This window comes from Triturus cristatus, chromosome 7 (genome assembly GCF_964204655.1).
Source record: "Triturus cristatus chromosome 7, aTriCri1.1, whole genome shotgun sequence".
Lineage (NCBI taxonomy): Eukaryota > Metazoa > Chordata > Amphibia > Caudata > Salamandridae > Triturus > Triturus cristatus.
Genome location: NC_140590.1, coordinates 283,784,175 through 283,807,022, shown reverse-complemented (window position 1 = coordinate 283,807,022; position 22,848 = coordinate 283,784,175). Strand labels below are relative to the sequence as shown.

The window sequence follows — 22,848 nt, the reverse complement described above, 5'->3', positions numbered from 1 at the left end:
GGAATCATTGTGGGGTGCTGATTATAGGGTCATTCGCCAGGGAGGAGCAGACATGCGGGGCTGTGGTAACAGCTCTCGTACTGTGGTAACAAGTGCGATGTCATAGTACCAGTGCATTGGCAGCTCTAGACGGGTAAAGCCAGTGGCAAAGACCAGATCTGTAGTGATCGACCGCAACAGACCCTCCACCCCATGCTTGAGTTCTGGGCTGACAACCCACTACCCCCACCTGCTCTTAAGTACTGGGTAGTAACAATCCTGCATTCCCAGTGATGCCTCGTGTCATCCCACTCTTTCGATTCCCAGTGCTTCAATGTTGCCACTTTAAAGCGCAGGACTGCAACAACCACAACGACGCCGATGCACGATGTGCAAACGGAACAGCCCCTGACTGTGAAGTGTGGGCTGGTTGTAATAAACCTCCGCCCTTGGGTATGAAATGCCCCCTCCACTCCAACGAAACCTTTCCACCCGGCACTCTTCCCATCTTGAAAGGCTGACACGAGTACCCCTCTCCCTTCGTCAAACTTGAAATACTTGCTATCCAGCCTTGACTCAACTCACCACAACAACAAAGAAGCATTGAAAATGCAATAAGTCGCGCCTTTTATTAAGTTAAAGCCCTTTGCTTTGCTAATGGTATTGTATAGCAAAGCAAATGGCTTTAACTTAATTAAAGGCGAGACCTATTGCATTTTTAATGCTTGTTTTAATAGAGCTACCTGTGCCTTCTGGATTAATTTTTTATTTTGCAACCAACCTGTATATGTCTTGAATTTTAATTTGCAAATATACTTTTTTTCAACTACAATATATTTTACATTGTCCTGGAAGTGTGAGTATAGCTATACCTTTAATTGACTGACCTTTATCAGCAGCATGTATTTCGATGTTTTCGTATTTTAAATTCTGCTAGCAATACTGGTGTGCCGTGATTCCTCTGTTGGGTATTGGTGGTGCCTTTTTACTTGTACTGAATAGCTAACTTAGATGTGTTGCCTGCTCTTGTATGCATTTTCATGGTTTAGCAATTGTATGTGTTTTATTCTTAAAGCTGGAAAAAAAATGTAGAACTTTTTTTACGTTTTAAAGAAACATTCAGCTTAAGATGGCATAAAATAAAATAGTACAAAGAAATTAAACAAGAATTACAGAAAGGACAAGAGAAAAACAAGGGAAACAGAAGAGACAAAAAGGACGTACATTGCATAAAAACAGAACATTACAGTCTTATTTGTCAACTTCACAAACTTGAGGGAATATAAGTAGAAATTTGATATTAACAGGGCTAAGAGAATATTGTAGGGAAGTCAGGGAGGTTGTAAAACATCCTGAAGAAGAGATGGCTTGGTTGGGGGGCAAAAGCAGTAATGGCGGAATAATCAAGAAATTGAGTGATAGGTGTCCATTAGGCCTTTTGGTTTAACACGAGAGATAAAGGATGCATGCATGCAGTATCCAATCAGTGGTTATGGCAAACTGCGTACCACCACGCCCTAAAAGACAATTGTGTGAAATCTTTCCAATTACGGGTTATTTGTTGAAAAGCAAGTGCTAATAACAGATCTAGCATCTGCATATGAAAAGGAGCATTAGCCCAATCCGCAGATACACTGCCTAAAACACATTGGAGATAGAAAAAGCGACGTTGCTTTGAAAAATAAGACCAATTTGGCACCAAACTTGTAACCAGAAAGCAGAAACTAGGGGGCAAGTTAAAAGTCAGGTTGTGGTGCAGAGCAAGTCCAACAAGTGTCAGGGATATCTTGGTTTATCCTGTGCAGGATATGAGGTGTAATTAAATGTCAGTTGTAAATGAAAAAAAGTGTGTGTGTGTAGTGTTAGCAGCACAAGAGGGCTTCCTAATTTTAATCCAGATTAGTTTCCCAGAAAGTATGGATATTGTGGTAGAAAGATTTTCTCCCCATTTAAGTTCCATCACGGTTTTGGATCTCAAAACATGGGAATCAAGTAAATGAGAATAGATATGGGATGCCTCGGGGCACGTAGGTAGAATGTCAGATAATTTTGTAGATGATGGAGATTAGGTGGATGAGGTGTATTTTAAATGATCATAGGCTTGAACCATAATCTCCTGTAGAAGAAAAAATTTAGTTAGGAAAGTTGACAGCAGGTTAAAAAGATTCTGTACTTGAGGAAAAGTAAGGAAAGCATCTTGATCAAATAATTGGTGAACCCAGATCAATCCCTTAATCCTCCAAGAATGCCTATAAATAGAATGTCCTTAATAAACCGATTATTCCATATCGTAGAATTAAGAAAGGAGACCAGATCAGTGGGTGAAAAATGTATTACAGAGGATAATAATTTGGAAGTGTTATTGATAATAGGGTTGGACATTTTTCGAGGTTTCTTTACTAAGGACAAGAATTCTGAAAAAGAATAGGGTGACAAGAAAGCTCGTTCTAAATCAACCCATAGCGGAGTATATAGCAAAGAGGGCGAACTCCAGTGAGAAGATTGTCGCAAAAGGAAGGACTTATGATAGTTTGGAAAATCAGGGAAGTGTACTCCACCTTCAACTTTAGGTCGTTTCAGCTTTGCTAGAGACATATGCGGTTTCTTGTTACTCCAAAGGAAAGCAGATAGTATTGAATTAATTTTCGTATAGTATTTGAGAGCAATACGTAATGGAATATTGGAAATAGTGAAGAAAATCACAGGGACAAACATCATCTTAATTGTGTCCAGACGACCTCACCAAGACAAATAAAGAGGATGCCATTTACTAGTTAGGGAAGTGATTGGCTGAATACAATCGTCCATATTAGTTGAAATACAGGACGTGATGGAGGAAGCAAATTAAATACCGAGATATTTAAGTTGTTTGGGTTGCCATTTAAAATGAGAGAAAGAAAAATCATGTTAAAAGTAAATTTATGATGAGGTAGAATTTCTCATTTGTCAGTGTTTAGACTGTAGCCAGAGTCAGATGAGTAGGAAGCAACTTCTGACATTAAAGCGGGGAGCGAGGAATTAGATTGAGAAATAAATAATAAAATGTCATCAGCGTATGCAGCCAATTTAACCTCATCTGAGCAATGGATGAAACCATGAATGTTAACATTTTGATGAATCTGAGATAAAATCGGTTTCAGTGCTAGATTAAAAAGGAAGGGGGAGAGATGGCAGCCTTGTTGAACCCCTCTATGTAGGTTAAAAAAAGATGATATGACCCCATTAGCACAGATAGCTGCCTTAGGGGAAGAGTAAAGATGAGAAATTAGTCATATACTTTAGCCCAAAACCAATCCAAGTTAAAGCTTGAAAGATTAAGGACCAGATGACACGATTGAAAGCCTTCTCTGCATCTAAAGCAATAGCCGCTGGGAATTGGGTACATTTGCAGATCTAGAAATAATAGTTAAAAAAAAGAGTAATATCTGAAAGAAATCTACCTTTGAAAAAGCCAGATTGTTCCTTACCTAGAATATCGGGGAGAAGAATTTCTAGCCTCAAGGCCAATGCCTTAGGAGAAGATTTTATAATCTATATTGACTAAGGAGATGGGACGATAATCTTTACAAAACTGTGGCTCTTTACCTGTTTTCGGGATTATGAAGGCATCTAGAAACGAGCCAGAGGAGGTAGACAAATTGAGAAAAGAATGGTTAACAAACAAAGTTTAGAAAGAAGCAGTTTGAAGAAATATGTATTAAACTCAGCTGTAAAACCGTCCAAACCAGGGGCCTTGTCTATTTTAAGGGAAAGTAGTGCAAGTTGAGGTTCTGTTTGGGAAATATCTGTCTCTAGGGAGGAAAAATCGACTTGAGAATAATCAGGCTTTGAAATAGAAGAGAGATCATATAAAATTGCAGATTCAAAAGGTCTATGCTCCGATGTATAAAGATCTGTATAAAATTGTTGAAAATGAGTTAGAATATCTTGGTCGTGGTGATGAGGAGTCATCATCAATAATTGATTCAATAAATAGTTTATTTTGTTTAATTTTCAGATAGTTAGCTAGGAGATTTCCATCTCTATTTTGACCTCCATAATACTTAACACTGCTTCATATCTCTCAAATCTAGTGCTATCAGTGGAGACTTTATTAAAATTAATTTTGACTTTAACTTATTTAGGACTTTTGGGAAATTGGATGTACAGTAAGAATGTTCTTAATTTCATTATGAAGTAGTTTAAATTAGGACTGTTACAGTTACTTTTTTTTTAACGAAGTTCATTATAAAATCACAAGCTGAGGCCTTGAATGTATCCCAAACAATATGAAAAAACATGCCTTCTGTCTGATTGAGAAGAAAAAATTCCTGAGCAAAAGCAGTGATGAGGAGGTGAAAGAGGAGTGCAGTAGTAGGACATTATTGAATCTCCATCTTTTAGGGAAAGTATATTTGGGTATAATGTCTAAGTGTACAGAAATTGGGGCATGATTGGATATCCGAATGGAGCCAATATCTGCTGAATGCAAGGATTCAATGAGGTTATGTGATACAAAAACATAGTCGATTTGAGATTGTGTATGGTGTACTGGAGAGAAAAATGTGTATTCCCTCAGGGTTGTTACATAGGCGCCATGCATCGGTTAAATTACGTCTCTGGATTGCTTGTGCGAAAGTTTTCTGTGATTTGTTAGGAACGTAATGCGATGCTGAATGTCTGTTCAAAAAGGGATCAACAGGTAGTTTGCAATCTCCAGCTAGAACCAGATTGTCATCTGGGTATTGCAAAAGCTTCTGAGAAATTGGAGTCCAAAATTTACAATCTGGTGCATTGGGCCCATATACATTAAATAAAACGAATTGTGTTTTTTCAAATTGCATTTTAAGTATTAACCATCTCCCCTCTGCATCTTTATCCTGAGAAATCAATAGGATTTTAAAATACTTATGGCATAGTATTGCAACTCCCTGCTTTTTTCCCCAGAGCAAGAGAATAGAAAACCTCACCCACCCATCCTCTCTTCAGTTTTGCACTTTCAATATCCGATAAATGGGTCTCTTGCAGAAAAACTATATGTGCATAAAGTATTGCTAAGTGAGTAAGAACATGTTGTCTTTTAATTGGAGAATTTAAACCCCTGAGATTCCAGGAAACCATTGTCAAGACCATTGTGAGCACACAAAATGTGGAAAGCAATCAGAGCGTGATTGAAAGAGAGCATAGCTAAGTCTGAGAAGAGAAAGGCAATAGAATGTTCTACAAATAATAAGGTATGTTAGAAAATGTAAGATAAGAGAGAAATGAAAAGATATAAGAGGGGAAAAAAGAGAAAAAGGATATAAAAGATCTCGTGATATGCAAGAGAAAACATCGGACACTAATGTAAAACAAACTGGGTAAGCAGACAAACAATATGGATAACATACCTAACAAAAACCCTATGATGGTGGGGGAGGGACCACACGAGGAAGACATCACGTCTGGTCCAGAGGGAGTGAGATGGCGTGGAAAGGGAGGCGATAGGACAAATAATGGGAAGCGAAGGCATCCACGACAAATAGACATCACCTGCAGGATAAAAAAGAGCATTTTTAAATGTTAATCAGAGAAAAAAACAGCCTATTGGGTAATTATACAGAAACAAGAAAACTCATCAGCATAAAAAACTAGCGTAGTAAATTCTGAAAAGTAATGTTAGCAACAACTAAACAACAAAAGGATGTCATTTTGTGGATACCGAGGGAACGACATCCATAACATCAGCTCTGCATGACTTAAAGTCCTGCAAACGAGAAGGATCCTCATAAGTCATTGTTTTATTATTATGAGTAACTTAAAAAAAAAAGCATGGGTGAAAAAGACCAAATTGAGCTCCTATCGAGCGTAGGGTAAGTCTCATGCTGAGAAAGTCTCTTCTTCTGTCTGCTGTGTCTTTGGCATAACCTTGAGAAAAATATAGAGCATTACCAGACCATGTGATTTTATTAATGCGACGCACAGCCAAGATAACCTGCATTAAATCTTTATACTCCAGGAAGTTGAGAATGACCCCTCTTGGTCTCTTGGATGGTGAAGTAGCCGGAGAAGGGCAACCTAATCTATGAGCTCTTTGGATGTTAAGTTGCGAGTTCTCCGGTAAGATCTGAGTAAAAAAAGATTTGAAGAAAAAAATAACATCCGCCCCTTCCGTGCCTTCAGGAAGACCATAAATGCGTAGGTTATTACGTCGATTTCAAATTTCAAGGTCTTCGACTTGTCTCTGCAGTGAAGAGACTTGTACCTGGAAGGACTTCACTTTAAGACATGTATCATTGAGGTGTGAGATTTTTTTATTCCGCCGAAGACAAACGTTCTTCCATGAGTGAGCAACTTTAAGTTAGAGTTTGCAATTTAGCATTAGTCCCCTCAATAAAAGGGCGCAAAGCCCTCATTTCTTCCAATAATAGGTCAAGCGAGGCTGCAGGTGCAGTTTTTTTAGGTGAGGGTGGGTCTTTCTTGAGTCACTTGACTTGTGATTTATTGGCTTGAGATGACCCAGTCGGTGAGGTAAGAGAAGAGGCCATGTTCGACCTTGCACTTGAGGTAAGGTTTTCCATTGTGGTAGAGACAGTCGAGCTGGCAAACATCTTCGTAACTTTCCTGCCGAAGACTGAGTTGTAGAAAGAAGAACTTTAGACCTGCCCATGTAATAGTCGCACAAAAACAATGACCAAAACACGACTCCAATGTGCGAATATTAATATTCTTCCACAGATATGTCGAGCTTTGGTACAGCAGTTAGAGATTTCAAAGACAATCATGCCATTTGAGAAAAAAGGAGAAGAAAAGCATAGCGTAAAATAAGTCTCCACAAAATTCAGTTAGCTAGAAACCTGTTAATGTTGTCGCAGTAATCCAATTCCTGTATCAGCTTGGGAAAGAGGCATAAATGCCAATTAGAACTTGTAAACAAAAGGAAGTTAGGAAACAAACCTTGCAGAAAACACTGCCTTTAAGAGAATAGGTAACTCCAATGTAGCCACTGTCTTTAAAGAATGTGAACAGCCTTCAAGGGAGGAGCTTGCCATATCATTTCCTCAGAGAGCAGGCTGACTCCTCTCCTAGTAAAAAGGGTGGCCAGCTCTGAGGGAGAGAGACCAGACGCTTCCAACGTAACTTGTGGACCCCTCGTGACTTAAAAAATACAAAAAATGCAGCCGCTGTGCATATCCTATTCAAAACGGGTCACACAGCGGGAAATTGAGCGAGGAAGCCGCCGTCACACCACGGACATCTGCGCCGACGTCCGGAGCCTCACGAAAATGCTCCCATCTTTACCGCGATGTAAGCCATGCCCCCCCAAATGTAAAACATTTAAGCAATTCTTTTTTGGGCATTTTTATTATAAACATTTTCTCCGTTTACTTTCTGGTATGTGAAAATGCATCTGGTGCATTGTGGTTGCATTTATATAGCACCTTATACCCCTGGAGGAGGTGCTAAAGGGCATTTTTGGGCAAGTAGCACGCAACTCCATGAGTACTCTGGATGGATGCGTGTCATGTGGCTTCTAGCGGATAGTTTTTATGTCATGCATGAGGACCAGAGCTGGTACTTACTGAGTTTTGTCACTGTGCCTATGTGTGAATTTGAAGCGAATAGGAGTGTGAAATAGTACAAACTAATGTATGCTAGTGTATGAATGGATGGATAAAAAGAGAGTGTAGCATGGCTAACTATGAATCCAAGAATGGCAGAGAGCAACCCATGGGAATGTGCATTGTGCAACCAGCCAAGGAAATGCTTGTACGGCTCCACAGTGGGGCAACAGATGGTCAACCATTATATAAGCACCTATATTTTGTGTCTGAGGAATCCACCCATGTGTGCTATGGAGCATATCGGAATGGTCATTATACATATTTTAGTGGATCACCATGGAGTAACCAAAATGATCCCACCCTGGCAGGGAGCCACCCTTACAAGTGGGCATTATACAACCCGCCATGGTACTTGCTTTTAGGAGTTTAGCCAGAATTGATTGAGACTAACGCAGATAAATGTGCACGATACACTAGCCATATTAGATGGTCTGATGGCTCCACTGTAGAGTAACTAAGAGGCATCCATTATGCAATCAGCCACAGTAACTGCAAAAGGAATACTACCAGGTGTGGTAGGTGCAACCCTTTTTTATCTGTCTAGATGCAGAGCAGGAGTAGCCATATTGCAGCCAGACCAAAAATGGTCTTGGGAGCCCATAGGCAAATGGCAGAACAGCAACAGGCGATCTGGGGTGTACTGAAAATTTTGCTCTGTCTGGCGAGTCATGGCACTTGGATTCTTCTTATTTCATTTTTTGTAAATGGCATATGGTTATTGCTTTTATAAATGTTCTTATAATGAACATGATGCACTGTATATGCTTTTACAAGATCATTGCAATATTCTAAATAGAACATCGGGTTTTATAATCTCATACCTTATAATACAACCAGCCAGAGCTCTTGGCTTTGTCATTGCTTGGTACATCTTGTAAAAATAACAAAATAAGTTGAGCATCAAGGTTACTGTCTCTAATAATTTTTCCACTTCATAAAGATTGATTTAAATATGGAGGCAGACTTATAAACAGAGTTGTAAGTGGAGCTTTCAATAGCATTCAAAATAAAGTCATAAATATATTATGTAAGACAAACCAATTACTCCATATTGACATTGTGTGGTAATCACTGTGTTCCAGTGTACCTTTAAATCTAACCTTTTCGCTTCCTAAATTATATGTTTTCTTCTTGTATGTGCATTTCCATTTTTTTAGGTTTTTATTATCTCTTTAACCATTTCATTTTAATATCACTTAGTGTGACATACAGTAGCTGGCTTACTATGTTGAAGTTTGGAGTCACGAATATGGATTCAGTTGAGTCCTCTCCACATACCGACTGGTTAATGTTCTCCTTTGGATGTCTTTACATTGTAGTATCGTTGGCGGCATTCTGTAGCCAATATTTTTCACTTTTGCTGGCTTCGATATTGATAGCTGTTTTCTTCACTTAGGTGCCCATTCACATATCCGAGGGCTGGGTTTGGACGATGCCTTGGAGCCTCGACAGGTATGATGTACTATATAGTGCTTCTGCCATAGGTGTGATTGTCCAGTCTGCTAGTGCTGTAAGCACAGTAACATGATGCTATGCCTTGGTGCTGTTTGAAGTAACTGTTGAGCCTGGTCCAGCAATCAGGAAGTGTCAAAATATAGTGGTATGGATTGGCTTCTGTAAAAGGGAACATAACCAGATGCAGCATGCGTTTGCCCTGCTTGTGCCAAGGATTTCCAATGGATTGGTAGGGTGCAAATGGATAGTACATCGCAGTGGAGGAGGAATGGTCAGGACGGGTCCAGGTTTTAGCAAGGAAAGTATAACTGTTTAATGGGATCCCCAAAGAGTTGCACCATGATTACAGTCACACAGTAGAGCAAGGTGCCTCTCCCTCAGTGGGTTCTCTGGGGCCAAGCTCTCGGTCTATTTTGAATATGACAATTTGTTTTCCTTGTCTGGGTCACAGGGTTGCGGGTTGTAACATCCATGACACCCAACCCTTGCTTCCTCCCACACCATTTCTTAGATTTTAGTGGACGCATCTCATTATGCTGATCTTTCCCATGCCATAATACTCTTCTTTTGTGAAAGTTTCCCAGGGTTGTGAACTTTAGGGCTTGTCTACCAGGTATCATTAAAGTCTGCTGCCTCTCGTATCCCCAAGGTCTCACAAGTGTGATATTTTCTTTCCCAGCACCTGTATTTTGACTCGCATGGAGATTGTGTTTTATCTGTCTCCACCTCCAATATCAGTCGGGTCACTGATTATGGTGGTTCTTTCCCCTTGCAAACACAAGGAGATGATGGATAGAGTGCTAAAACTTTTCAGACCCCCCCTCCCCCCTAAACACCCCAAGTCCTGGGTTGAATCCATCATCATTCTTTAGCTCACTTCGACATCCCAGTTCAGACACAACTATATGCAAATCAGTCTTGATCCTGTACCTCATGAGAACAGTCGAGCCCGAACTGCCTAGCCATGTCTTCCCTGGACCGGTTCTTTTCCCTTTCCTTTTCCATGAGGGTTGATGAGATAGATGTTGAATGTGATGACATTTTTTGATTCCTTGAGTCGGGGGAGGATCTTCATTCTGATGGTTATTTTCCTATTTCTTTGTTTCCAAGGGTCATCATAGCTATATGCGTATCTCTTCCCAGAGGTATGAGAGTTTCTGGTGATGCGCTTCCATGCGGGAAACTGCCACTACAACGCAGCCGTTTCCACGCAAACCTTAACCATGCATGCCTTACAATGCATGCGTGGTTACCACGAAAGCCTTTACCACGCATGCCTTTACTACGAGATAAAGGCATGTGTGGTAAAGGCTAAAATTAGAAAAAGTGGGTTTGGGGGGGGTCTACCCACCCCCCAAAAAAAACTCACTTGATGTCACGTCGAAGTGCAGGCAATCTGCGTTGTTTGAGAGGAAACGGAAAGAAACTTCCGCTTCCTCTTTACGACGTCACCACGGAAGATGAAGAGGAGACTACGTGAAGAGGTAAGGGGAATTTTAGTTTTTTTAAATATATAAAAGGATTGAGGGTTAAGGGCAGGGGTAAATATAAGAAGGGTTGGGGGGGTCACGTAAGTGTACAGGGGAGGGGTATAACCTTTACCAAGAGTATGCCCTTACCATGCATAAATTTACAACGAAAATCGTTGTAAAGGTATGCATGGTAAAGGAATATTCGTGGTAAAGGTTATGCTTTGAAAAAGCATTCCGTTGTAATGCATGCGTGGTAAAGGCATTCGTTGCAACGGAATGCGTTGTAACGACATACAACCCTTCCATGCAACCTTTACATGTCATGTTCTTTTTTCCTCAGGTGTCACAGGGGATGGTGGGCCAGTTGGCTGCTCGCCGTGCAGCTGGAGTCATTCTGGAAATGATTAAAGAAGGGAAGATTGCAGGACGGGCAGTGCTTATAGCTGGACAGCCAGGCACCGGGAAGACCGCTATTGCCATGGGTATGAATAGTCCACTAAAGTCGAGTTCTATGCAGTACATCTGTTGTATACCATCCAGTTTTTGTAGGGAGTATTCTCTGGTCCTCTATGGCACCTCTGCTGGGTGCTTTCTACGGACCTAGTCTAGCCTTAAATATGTATGGAATCTTTTATGAAATTTTACATTTTCTGTTAAGCTTATACACAGTACATCCTTAGGATATATTCCGTGGTCATGTACTGAGTCTGTACCTGTTGTATACCTACCTCTAGGAAATATTCTGTTCTGTAATTGCTGCTGTTCTGGCCTTTTCTTGCCTGTCACAGTATTGTACCTCTTTAGGGGGCTACCAGCATCATTTCACAAGTGAATTTTGCTCATTGATGCAGACTTCTGGTCTCTTAGGTTAGCAGAGCATTTCTGCGTGTGCTCGACACCACATTTGGTGGTGCTCCGAATGAGATGAGTAAGGCCTTTTTCTGCGTTGCCTCTGATGGTATAGATGCAGTGCTGAGAAAGAGCAAGGGTACTTTTGGCTATTTCTGATAAAGGTCTCATCTAGGTTGATTTCTGTCTTGCAGTTGTGGATGCTTATGTAGAAATCTTGCTTTTTGTCACTGCTCATTCTTTAGTGCATTTTCTGTAAATGCATGCAGTTCGTTTCTTCATGGGTCTGTGTAAAGGGAAATTTGGTGTGTTGAAGAGGTTGTATTGGATGTCAAAGCTTGTAGTGTGTTATATATCTTACTTTCTACCTATATCATACCTGTTGACAGGCATGGCCCAGGCCCTTGGATTGGACACCCCATTCACAGCAATTGCTGGAAGTGAAATATTTTCTTTAGAAATGAGCAAGACAGAAGCCTTGACGCAGGCCTTCCGTCGGTCCATCGGAGTACGAATCAAGTAAGTGAGACGCTACGGCCAGCTGGGTAGAATTCTGCGTGTATGTTACCACACTGTCCTATGCTTTTGGTTTGCTGCACAGCTTCCTCTCAGCCTTTCTTCACAGAACCACCTGGCTCCTCCTTCGTAAGTAGTCAAGTTTTGAAGGTGTCTGTTTTGTATTGAATACATACTTCTACATAATCAGGATACTGCAAGACTTTGATAATTTCTTTAATCAAATAGCAGCACAAGACCAAACTTTTGTATGCATTTATGAGCTTGCTGAACTCCGAGATAAGATTACTTCTTGACATCAGAACTAGCTAGTACATTATGGACTCGCAACAGGGGTTTCGCATGTTATATTATTTGCTTATAGTCTGAACTTAGTTGGGGTGTAGTGAAGCACAGTACATCGAGGTTTGTTTTTGTGTGTTTCTCAATGGTGGCAAACAGCAAAGTAATCGAAGGAATGCTTGAATTAATCTCCACTACTGGCGATTGCTTGGGTAACAGTCTAGACTCTAGGCCATTGTTTCTCACCCACTGTGCCTCTCTACACTTAGACCGCCCATATGCAAATCAGTCTTGAGCTTACTTCATTAGAAACCATCCAGCCCATCCACATAGCCAGGTCACCTCCAGATGGGAACATAAGCAATTACAGATTTGGTTTTGGCCTACTTGAGCGGCGTCAGTGAGATATAGCTTGAGTACTGTGACACATTGTATCATTGGACCCACAAATGGGCATACCCAATTGCACTTAGGGCATTAACACCAACAAACACAGAGTGGCTGAATAAATGCCTGAATTAATCTCAGTCACAGTAGGAGAGGATCTGGCTGGGCAGTTTAGGTTGGAATGTCCATATTGAAGCAGGACCAAAATCTGATTTCCATAGTGCGAGTTTCTTAATAAAATGGCTCAATGGATACAAAACAGTGGGCTGGAATGTGGCTCCAAGCGTTCAGCAGTGGCTTGAGATTCATTCAACCATTCCACCCAGCACTTAGTTTTTTGTTGCAACTGTCGGTTGTGTTCATTAGGGGTGGTAGAGTATTTTTAGGTCTCGTTGAGCCCAGCGCATGCGCTGGCTCGGAGAGACATTTTGTATGTGCGATTTTCAAAGTGCTGCTGGCTGGCCTAACGCTTACGTTCACGCGATTGTGCATGTGCGCAGCCGGCCGCGAGCAGCACTTTGAAAACTTGTGCGTCATTGCGATCACTTTCGCTTTCAGAGCGATCGCGATCACGATGACGCACGCGCACACACAACTCCCGCTTCTCACCCTACCCCACCACATATTGCGTCTCTGGCCGCTCGCGCGCGGCCAATGCTTGTTCACATTTCACTTCAGCTTGTTGTTTCTGTTTCAGAGGAATCAACCAGTGCTGTCTCGGACGCCGCTCGTGTGCCCCTTTAGTCATGCACTGCTCACCTGCTTTATCTTGGTACCCCGAGTACCCCCTCTCTGCCGAGAGTGTGTTGGCAGCAACACCATTTCAATGTAGTACAACTTTAAAAAAAGGCAGAACTCTTTTGAGCACAGCAGGAAAGCTAATATTACCCGTTCATGTCATCTCGGGTTAATCCACCCCCTGGCCCTGTCCCATGCCACCCCCACTCATCAATTTCAGCTAGGCCCCCGTTTCCAAAGTAATGCAGTGTGATTCCCAACCCACTAAGTTAGGCTGAAATAACTATTCCTTGATCCATCCAGTGATGAAGTAAAAACAGATTTGCTAGACATTAAGGAATGTCTGGTACTCTACACCCGAGAACCTAAACTCACAGTTCCAGGGCAGAAAGGCACACCTTTACACCACAGGGTTTGGGGAAATTCATATGTGTAGTGCATTGTGGGTAGCACCTCTTACAACATGTGTTTGATTCATGAATTACGCTTCCTGGTAATAAAAATTGTCAGCTCCCTCTGCATCATATTGTTTTGCACAAATTGTGCGTGTCACAAAACAAAATGCCCCAGTCACTTTCATGGTGAGGTTGAGTGCAAATCACCCATTCAGGGAGATATGGCTACCATTCACAAGACACACAGAGCCACAATCCTTGTTTCTTCAAACCTTACGTGCCACTTGTGGTCTACTCAGCACCCACCCCAGCCAAACACTAGATCCAAGGCCGGTACCAACGCTTGAAGCCCTGAAGGAGTGCTCTAAAAGCCCTCACTCCTGAACACCAACAGTCGCATCCTGCTCCTCACAAGAACAGCTAGGCACCCTGCTTTACTCTATGAACGGCTAGCAATTCCTCCTAAACTCAATTGAGAGTTATGTGTACAGAGGGAATATATTTTTATCCAATTGTGGAGCAATAGTCCAAAGCCTCCCAGACACCAGTGGCAAACAACAGCACCTACTATTTATTTGTTTTATTTAGCCTTTTTCTATCGTGCAAACTTGGCCTAAGGGCTTTAGACCACATTATGAACGAACCCACAAACAAACATGAATATTTAAGAAAAGCAAAGAAACAAGTCAATAAGTAAATGAATAGAGACGTCATATGTAAGGTCAAAATACAAGTAGGTTGCAATACAAGGTGAATAAAGACAAAAGTAAGATCGCTCCAACTAAAAAAGCAAACTACAGCTGGATATGGTAGCCTGAGAGGTTGGCAAATGGGAGCAGACTGAAGTATCAGTCACCAACCACATCTCACAACAGGTGACCTCTGTCCATCTCAGGATCAAGTGAAAAAATCCTACATGTGGGTGATCACATGATTTTGCGGAATTTTAACTATGTGCATCTCGACTTCCTAATGGGACCCATAAAATGTTCTGACCCAACCAAATGATCCTAAGAAAGAAAAAAACGAAAATGTTTCCGACTTATTCACCTAACTTTGCAGATATAGCCAAGTTGTGTTTTAATCCTTGTGAGTAACTGAGTAATTGAAATAAGTTCTGCGCACACAGGGCCAGATGTATGTAGGTAATCATTTGGGATTACCAAATAGCACATTTTTGCGACTTGCTATTTGGTAATCGCAAACATTCATGTATAAATGTGTGGTTTACACATTTTTAAATTCCCAGCAAATAGTCTAACCGTATAAATATAAACACAGTAGGTCTCGGCTTGTGACCCATTGGAAATTGCAAACATCACAGAAATGGTGGCCTGCTGTGGTCAGCAGACCTCTATGCCTGTGATTGCTTTTAAGTAAAGCAATCTTTTAACAAGCATTTGCAATGCAATAGGTCTCGCAGTTACACGAGTCGAAGCTATTGGCATTATAAATGACAATGCCTTTTATTTATGTTTTTAAAATGAAAACAAAATTAAAAGGCATTGTTATTTGCAATGTCAATAGCTCAAACTCGCTTAAATGCGAGACCTATTGCATTGCAAATGCTTGTTAGTATTTGGTCCAGGCTGGTCATGGTAGCTTGGAGGCTGCTCATTACTGACGGATGAGGTGTTCCTGGAACAGAGAGGTTTAAAACTTTCTCAAAAGATGGGAGGCTAGCATGATGGAGGGAGGGAGAGGGGGTAGTACCATATTTTTTAATTTATATTTTGAGCTTTTGTTTCTAGCCTGAACATGCCCCGATTCCTTGTGTTGAGAAGTTTTTCCCACCATTTTAGAGCTGGGACTTGATCAGTACTGCCTTGCAGGTTTTGAAACTGAATTTGAGGTTGATAGCGTTTTTGTAGTGATTCATGCTGCACTTCTGTCATTTATGAGCACGATCATTAGCAGCTTTTACTGTTAACCACTTGTTACTCCACTTATTGACCTCAGAAGGATGGCAGACAAAATTTGCGTTACCAGGATTTGTACGTTTAGCCTGCGGATTACTACATTTCGCAGTGGTGAGCGATTAATTCACGGAGCCATCCTACAGTCTAACTCAGACATATTGCACAGCAAGCAAGGCAGGGAGCCACATTTTCTTAATGCATTTCCTCTCCTAAATATTAAAGCTCTGACATTAGTTATTGGACACATTTTAAAAAACTGCTTTTTTGTAAAATTCTCTTGGTTCAACGAGTTGAGTTGTTTTAAAAAGGATTCTTTGCACCATAAATAAAGCTATTCTTTTAATTAATTCCTCTAATATTTTTGTTCACGTTTTTTATGACGCTTGTAGTTATCCTGTGATGAGGTCTCCCAACCTTACTGATGAAATTGTAAGAACTTATTTCTATCCTTGCTTTAGTAAAAAGCATGTTGTAATTGTTGGCACTCACCGGCATTTACAGTGACTGTCCTGTAGCTTTTATGCTGTGTTTCCTCATATCGGAGCTAACTTCACTTGATTCGGTCTCTTGGACAAGTTTCCTTTGTGTTTGTGAATGGGACTTGGAGGCATGACCTTTCAACGACCTTCTTTGCAAAATGGGCATACTCCCACAGCATAGGAGTTTGTTTCACAATGGAAAAGAGTGATGAAAATACTAAGTCAAAGAACATTTTTTGAATGAAAATATTTATGGCAAAAAAATTCTTCTGGGGAAACGGTCTTTTCATGATTTACTAACTTGGGATCCAATCCCAGATGTCATAAAGTACTTAAATTTTATAAACTATTTAGATTTCTAAAAAATGAGTAATTTAAAAAGACAGGATCAGAAGTTAGGGTTGATGGATGGTTTCCTTTTTTTTGTTTTATATTTATTGCTGGTCTGGGACATTAAAGGTAAGGAGGAAAGCTAGATCTGGATGGGCGTTACGAAACAAAAAACTGGTTAGGTGAGGGAATAACGACAGAACAGGATTGGGAAACAGAAAAGTTATATTCAGAGGGAGACTAAGAAGTACAGTGAAATAAAAAGCAGTGGTCCAAGTGCTGATAAAAAACGAGGAGGAGCGGAATCTGGTGCATAAATAAACATACCAGGGAGAAATGACCAGGAGGTACTGAATGACAGAAACATTAAGTCATGGTGAGTAGATGAGGACACAAGTGGATAATTTTGGTAGTTCTTTTGCCACAATAATATAACACACAGAAAATGGTCTTAGTGAATTCCAAGATGAAAGCCATTCTTCGGGTGGGGTTTGTTAATCTGGTGAATGTCATTAGTTTTAAAACTTTGTGGGAATGTGTTTGAGGGAGCATTTTCAGTAGAGTGTATTTCATCATGCATGCAGTTCTCACACAGTTGAGCTGCACATACTGGGATTTTGTCAGATTTTAGTGAAACAATAGTGAAATGCTCACCCTCGATGCACCCGGTAGTTCTTCCAAAGGACAGAGTTGAGGCTATCCTAAGCTCACAGTTTTGAGACATCTAAAAGTGCAGTTTGTCTTAAAATGGACACTTCAAATCCTGCAGTGCTTTCTTTTATTAGAGGCTTTACTAGATATAAGGGTACCGTTTTCTCTTTAATGCTGTCCTCCATCCAACAAGGCTTGTGCCAGGTTAGAGAAAAGGGGTAGCATTGTAGACGTTTGAGCCTATTATCAGTCATATTCTCCTGTACCAGCAGCCTGAACATGTACTATGCCTAAAGAACGAGCAAAACTGCCTTGATGCAGTTAATATCAGTTCTGTTGACCAAGAGAGCATATGTAACTGAAAATGTAATTAGAACTTCTTAGCATTTCTGCCTTCCAGGCACCCTATGCCAAAATGTGTTGTGTTCTTAGAAGAGGGCGGTCATTGTGTGTCTACAACACTAAATCCTGTGAAAGCAATAATGCTGTTGCCTTCTTCTAAACATATATTTGATGGGCTGGGGGCCTTGGTGTGCTGTGGGTGGCGCTGTAATTGTTCTGTCTGGTTGCCCTTCCAGGGAGGAGACGGAAATTATTGAGGGAGAAGTGGTTGAGATTCAGATTGACAGACCGGCCACAGGAACAGTAAGTACGTTTGCTCACCAGCTGCCTCGACCTTCTTTTGCTGCTCGCTCATGTACTTGACAGAGGTAGGTGCTAGTTGAAGTGTATGCAGGATATTTAGCGGGCCATCAATTTGCCCCTTTTGCTCCCCCATTTACCACCAACTCAGTATCTTTCACCTGGGAGCACTTCTCATGTTTGCGCCCATTGTTTTCCGCTTGCTCCTATACTTCGTCTAGTTAAAGGTTGTCAGATTGTGTTTGTGAGCCAACACATTTCACATCCATTCACCCCCCAGGTGGGAGGCCGATTGTTTGGTGATCTGCTTTGAGTTAATGGCCATACATTAAGCTTGCAATCATGCACCCTGTGCTACATAAAAGTGTTCTGGCTTGCTCACAATCTGATTTGTGGAGAGGCTTATCTTTCACTCAGCACTAGCCTCTGAATAGTATGATCTGGTTGCTCCCTTGAGTTAATGTGAAGTGCTAAGCAGGAGGATCCCTGTAATTCTTGATCTGTTTAAAGGCTCTCAAATATTGGTTGTGGCTCTAAAAATGTACTTGCGCTTTTTCTTGTAATAATACTACACAGAAGATTAGAGCCAAAGTGTGAGAAATTATAATTTTTTATATATAGAATATAGAGTTTTCTTGATTGGTGGGTTGCACGATAGCTCCTGGATGTGGCCAGTGGTTCCTATGTTTGTCCACTGGTCTACAAGAACAAGATGATTCTTGTGCTGCCACTTGTCTGCTCTAGGGTCTGCTTAAAAATTATTTTTTACCTTTGTGTGGATTCAAAATTTTGTTGTACATGCCAAGAATTCGCATTGCCCATTCAAGTTGCGTTTCCTGCTAGACCTCTTGTGTGATAGCTAAGCTGACTCTCTCCTTTAAGGGATGTTAATTATTGGTCATTAATACTGATTATCTCAACATCTTGACACTCTTGCCTAATAGAAATCTCAATTTTTATGGATAAATAATACGTATCTGGCTCAACCGTAACCGTTTCATAAAATGTATGTTCTCATTTTGGTAGTTGGGTCTTTCTGTGATTCCGTGGTGCAATGTAGTGCGGCGCCCCTTAACATCTGTTACATTTTGTTCTCTGAGCAAAAATTTGTGAGCAATAGCTGCTGCCTTTACACCTCAAAACGTACTTTTTTAAAGAATTTGTATTTATTTCATTTAATGTTTTGGTGGCCACATAAGGTCTAAAGTATTTTTCTGGAGAAAAAATTACCTCCTCTTAAGTACTTTTTTATCTACAGTGTTTGAGTGACTATGCTACCATTTTTGTTTTGGCAAGTGCTAAAACAACTGCTAGAATTTGACCTGTTGGGTTAAATTAACATTTTAGGCTACTTTTCTGGATAAAAAAAGTGTTCGAAGCGTTCTATTTTAATTTTCTCCCTCTCCACCACCTCCTCCACACCCCTTACCTCTCCTGGTACGCTATCCCTAATTTCAACTCTCATTGCCTGAGAGTGGTTAGGAGTTAAAGGGTTAAGAGTTGGCATATAGCTAGAGTGTAGAGGTCAACGATCTTGGATTAGGGGTTGGAGATTAAGGATATAATGTATACGGTTAAGTGTTTGAAGTATATGGGGTAAGGGGTTGAGTAAAGGAGGCTAAGGTTTAGGGCAGCGGTTCTTGGATACCATTGAGGCTGATTAGCGGCGCTTTATAAGTCCTGTTTGATTAATCTTTTGAGATCTGTGGACCCCCACTGAATCTTTACTGGAATCCAGGGATCTCCACTGAGTCGTCATTTGAAGTTTGGGACCGTGCCTATGCAATTGATATGATTTGAAGTTAAAACTATGCACAAAAGTACCAAAACAAGTACACTCCATACAAATGCTCAAATATTTAAATATTTAGTTTAATTCACAATCAAGTAATAGAATTTTTTTACAATTTTCAATGTTGCGTCTATATTTGTATATACTTTATTAATTTCCATTTATTAATATTTAATTTTGTAAAACTGTTGCAGACCCCCTGAGTAGGCCTCGTGGATCCCCTGTTAAGAACCACTGGGTTTGGGTATATATGATTAGGGGTGTGGGTTTAAAGGATTGAGATATAGGAGGAACGGTTGGGGTGTACGATTATGGTTTAGGGGTATAGAGAGTAAAGACTGTTGGAAACTACTACATCTGTTTTTTCTAGGGATCCGTGCACTCCATATGTATTACAAGTGGTCTCCAGAATGATCACATTCCATCTTGTTTAACCTCTTAATGTGCTGATCTTTGGACACTTTCCAGTAACATAGAAAAAGGCATTGGTGCCTCCTATTCTAAATAAAACCCTCCCAGGATACAACAGAGATTAAAAACTACTGGCCCATTTCCCATCTACCGCACCCAGCAAAAAGTATGCAAGAAACTATAAATGAAGATTTGATGGCCTTTCTGGAGGCTAAAAACATTCTGGATCAATCGCAACACGGTTTCCGGACACCACACTGTACAGAATCAGCCTTAGTTATTGCTTCTGAGAAGATTCAATTACAGGTGGACAGTGGAGGCAGAGCAGCACTGATCCTGCTGGACCTCTCTGACACGTTTGATATGGTGAACCATTTGGTGCTTATCAACTGGCTATAGAGGGTTGGGATCAGGGGCACGGCTTTGACCACCCACGGTTCCTTCCTGTCAAATAGAGAACAGGTCATTGAGCTCGGAGGGTACACCTCTAAAGAGGTGTGGCGCCGCGGCCAGGGCGACTGCCTCCGGAATCTTGGGATCACGGTTCGATCCCCAGCGCCGGCGGCAGATTAGCCGAGCACTATGTGACTCTGGGCAATAGCTTTCTTAATCTTCCCGACGGCCCCCAGCGTGTAAAGACCCTTACGGGTGATTGTTCGCGCTTTACAAATATGGATTATTATTATTATAATCCTTCTCTTCCACAAGGGGCGCCACAGGGAGTTCCGTTATTCCTACTCTTTTAAACATCTATATCACCTCCTTGGTAAAATATATTGAATTACATGGTTTTTCTGCAGTATCCTGCCCCAAGTTTGGCTACATTTCTAAGAGTCTCCGAGACCTTCACTGACTGCCTGTTTGTCAAACGGTCAAATTTAAGGCCTTGTTTATGATGCCCAAAGCCATGCATGGAACTGGTCCTCTCTATTTTCAGGAAGACCTTTACATGGCAAGTCCCTTGACGTGAACTAAGATCATCTTCCACTAAATTAGTAGTCATCCCTAAAATAAAGAAGGCTAATTGGGGTGGCAGAAACCTCTCCTATTTAGCTTGCAAGCTTTGGAATTCCATGCCCTTTTCAACAAACAGTTCTTTTTAGGAAATCTTTGAAGACATGGCTCTTTGTCTCTAGCATCAAGTAGGCCTTTTTCTTCGTCGGCTTAGTTTTTAAGATGCTAGTGCCAAGATGCCTCAGCATGCGCATGCTCTAGAAAAACCTTACTTGCCTTATAGTTTTATGGTTTTGGAAATTAGGAGTTATAGGCATAGTTTAATGGTGTACCATATAGGGTATGAGGTTTAGAGGTTTGGGTTAAGGTTACATCTAGGGCAGGGTTCTTCAACCTTTTCTATAGTATGAGCTGCTTATGTTCAATAAAAATCATCTCGTTCTACTAATACAAATTATCAGTGTTTCAATAGCAATCACTTGATACAAGACTCCATTAGTGACCGTTGACTGTTGCAGAATTGCTAGAAATGATCACCTTAGCACATCAAGAAAAGTCACCAACACTAATGTAAAACATTATTTCAATGTTATTGTCTCTACATGTTACAGCAGTCATATATGCCATGCCCTTGGGCCCAAAGCAAGAAAATCAGTAATCAGGCTTGCCAACACTGCATGAATTAAACATTTAAATGTAAGCCGTAATTATATTTTTCTGCAAACATAAGGCAATCAGTTCTGAAAATACACATTTTATTTTTAAATATAGCTTTTCAAATTTGGAAACATATTTGATTAAATCAAACTAAAGCTTTTAATTTACTAGGTTGAGCTACATATAGGAGAGCTACTCACAGGTTCCTGGAGAGCTTACGGTAGCTCCCAAGGTACTCGTTGGAGAACCCTGATCTAGGGTGTTCGGTTTTTCCCTTCAATTGATTACCTTCGGTAACAAGCATTTACAATGCAACGGTCTCGGCATTGTTAAAGTTAGAGCTATTGGCATTGCTCATGACAATGCCGTTTCTTTAAATGTTTTAAAAACAAAAAACATAAACAAAAATAATGTCATGAGCAATGCCAATAGCTCTAACTTTACCAATGCCGAGACCATTGCATTGTAAATGCTTGTTATTTTTCCCGCTGTCAATCACCAATGGCCTTACTCCCATGTATCCAAAAAATGAACAGGGGGGGCGTTAGGGCGCTTTATGAAAAGGTCCAGCTATGTGTGCCCTCAGAAAGTACAACAAAAATGACAGAGCTGTTCCTGTAAGTAGAAAGACAAGGGAAAGGAAGAGGGGAAGAATTGTGTTCACGGACAATTGAAATATTGGATATTGAGGCCCTCACACAAACTAAAGGGTATCGTAATTCACGTACCCCTTCGAATGTATTGCATCATCATCGGGCTGCTCCTGCGTCGAGTCGGCTGGTGCAATACCCGACGGGCTCTTTTTTAAGGAGCACTTTTATGGAGATCTTTTCAATCCAATGAAGCCGGTAGTTGCATGGGTGTGTGGGGCTCTAGGGTGATGTAGATGAAATGTGTTGATTGTTAAAAATAGGGGTCGAAGTACTTACTCAACCAATTTATTAGGAAGTCTTCTCCCCTAATTAAAAAACTCTGAGGTTGAGTGTTACTAACTTAGGATTATCGACTAGGTTATATACACTGCCTCAGTCAGGTCGACATGTTTCTCGCTCCATTAGAGAAATACTCTAGCGATTCCTCAGGACCAAAAGATGTTTTCTATCTACATCTAGAATTCAACATTATATCTAAGTAAACAGGGAGCATTCTCAGTCACAGTTGTAGTGTTACCTGCAGCTCGGTCTACCCTAACAATTCCTAAGGATAGTCCACTGCAGTTCCTGGTAGATAAACGCAAGGAGTTCCTCGCGTTTGACACGCCGAGTCCGTGTCTCGTAAACACCTACCCCGTTCTACCAGGACTGGTCGTCTCAGGTCGTCTACGGTTAACCCTTCTGAACCAAATATTTATCTGAAT

The 22,848-nt window shown here is 40.9% G+C and overlaps 1 protein-coding gene across 2 annotated transcripts in view; it reads left to right on the top strand.

Moving 5' to 3' along the window:
* The window catches only part of RUVBL2 (RuvB like AAA ATPase 2), a 144,287-nt gene that overhangs the window by 13,972 nt on the left and 107,467 nt on the right, over window positions 1-22,848 (top strand). For both annotated transcript variants that reach the window (XM_085616283.1, XM_085616282.1), the window contains exons 3-6: window positions 8,959-9,014; window positions 10,830-10,971; window positions 11,728-11,857; window positions 17,614-17,680. In XM_085616283.1, coding sequence (XP_085472409.1) covers window positions 8,959-9,014; window positions 10,830-10,971; window positions 11,728-11,857; window positions 17,614-17,680 — 395 coding nt within the window. The remainder of the gene's footprint in view (window positions 1-8,958; window positions 9,015-10,829; window positions 10,972-11,727; window positions 11,858-17,613; window positions 17,681-22,848) is intronic.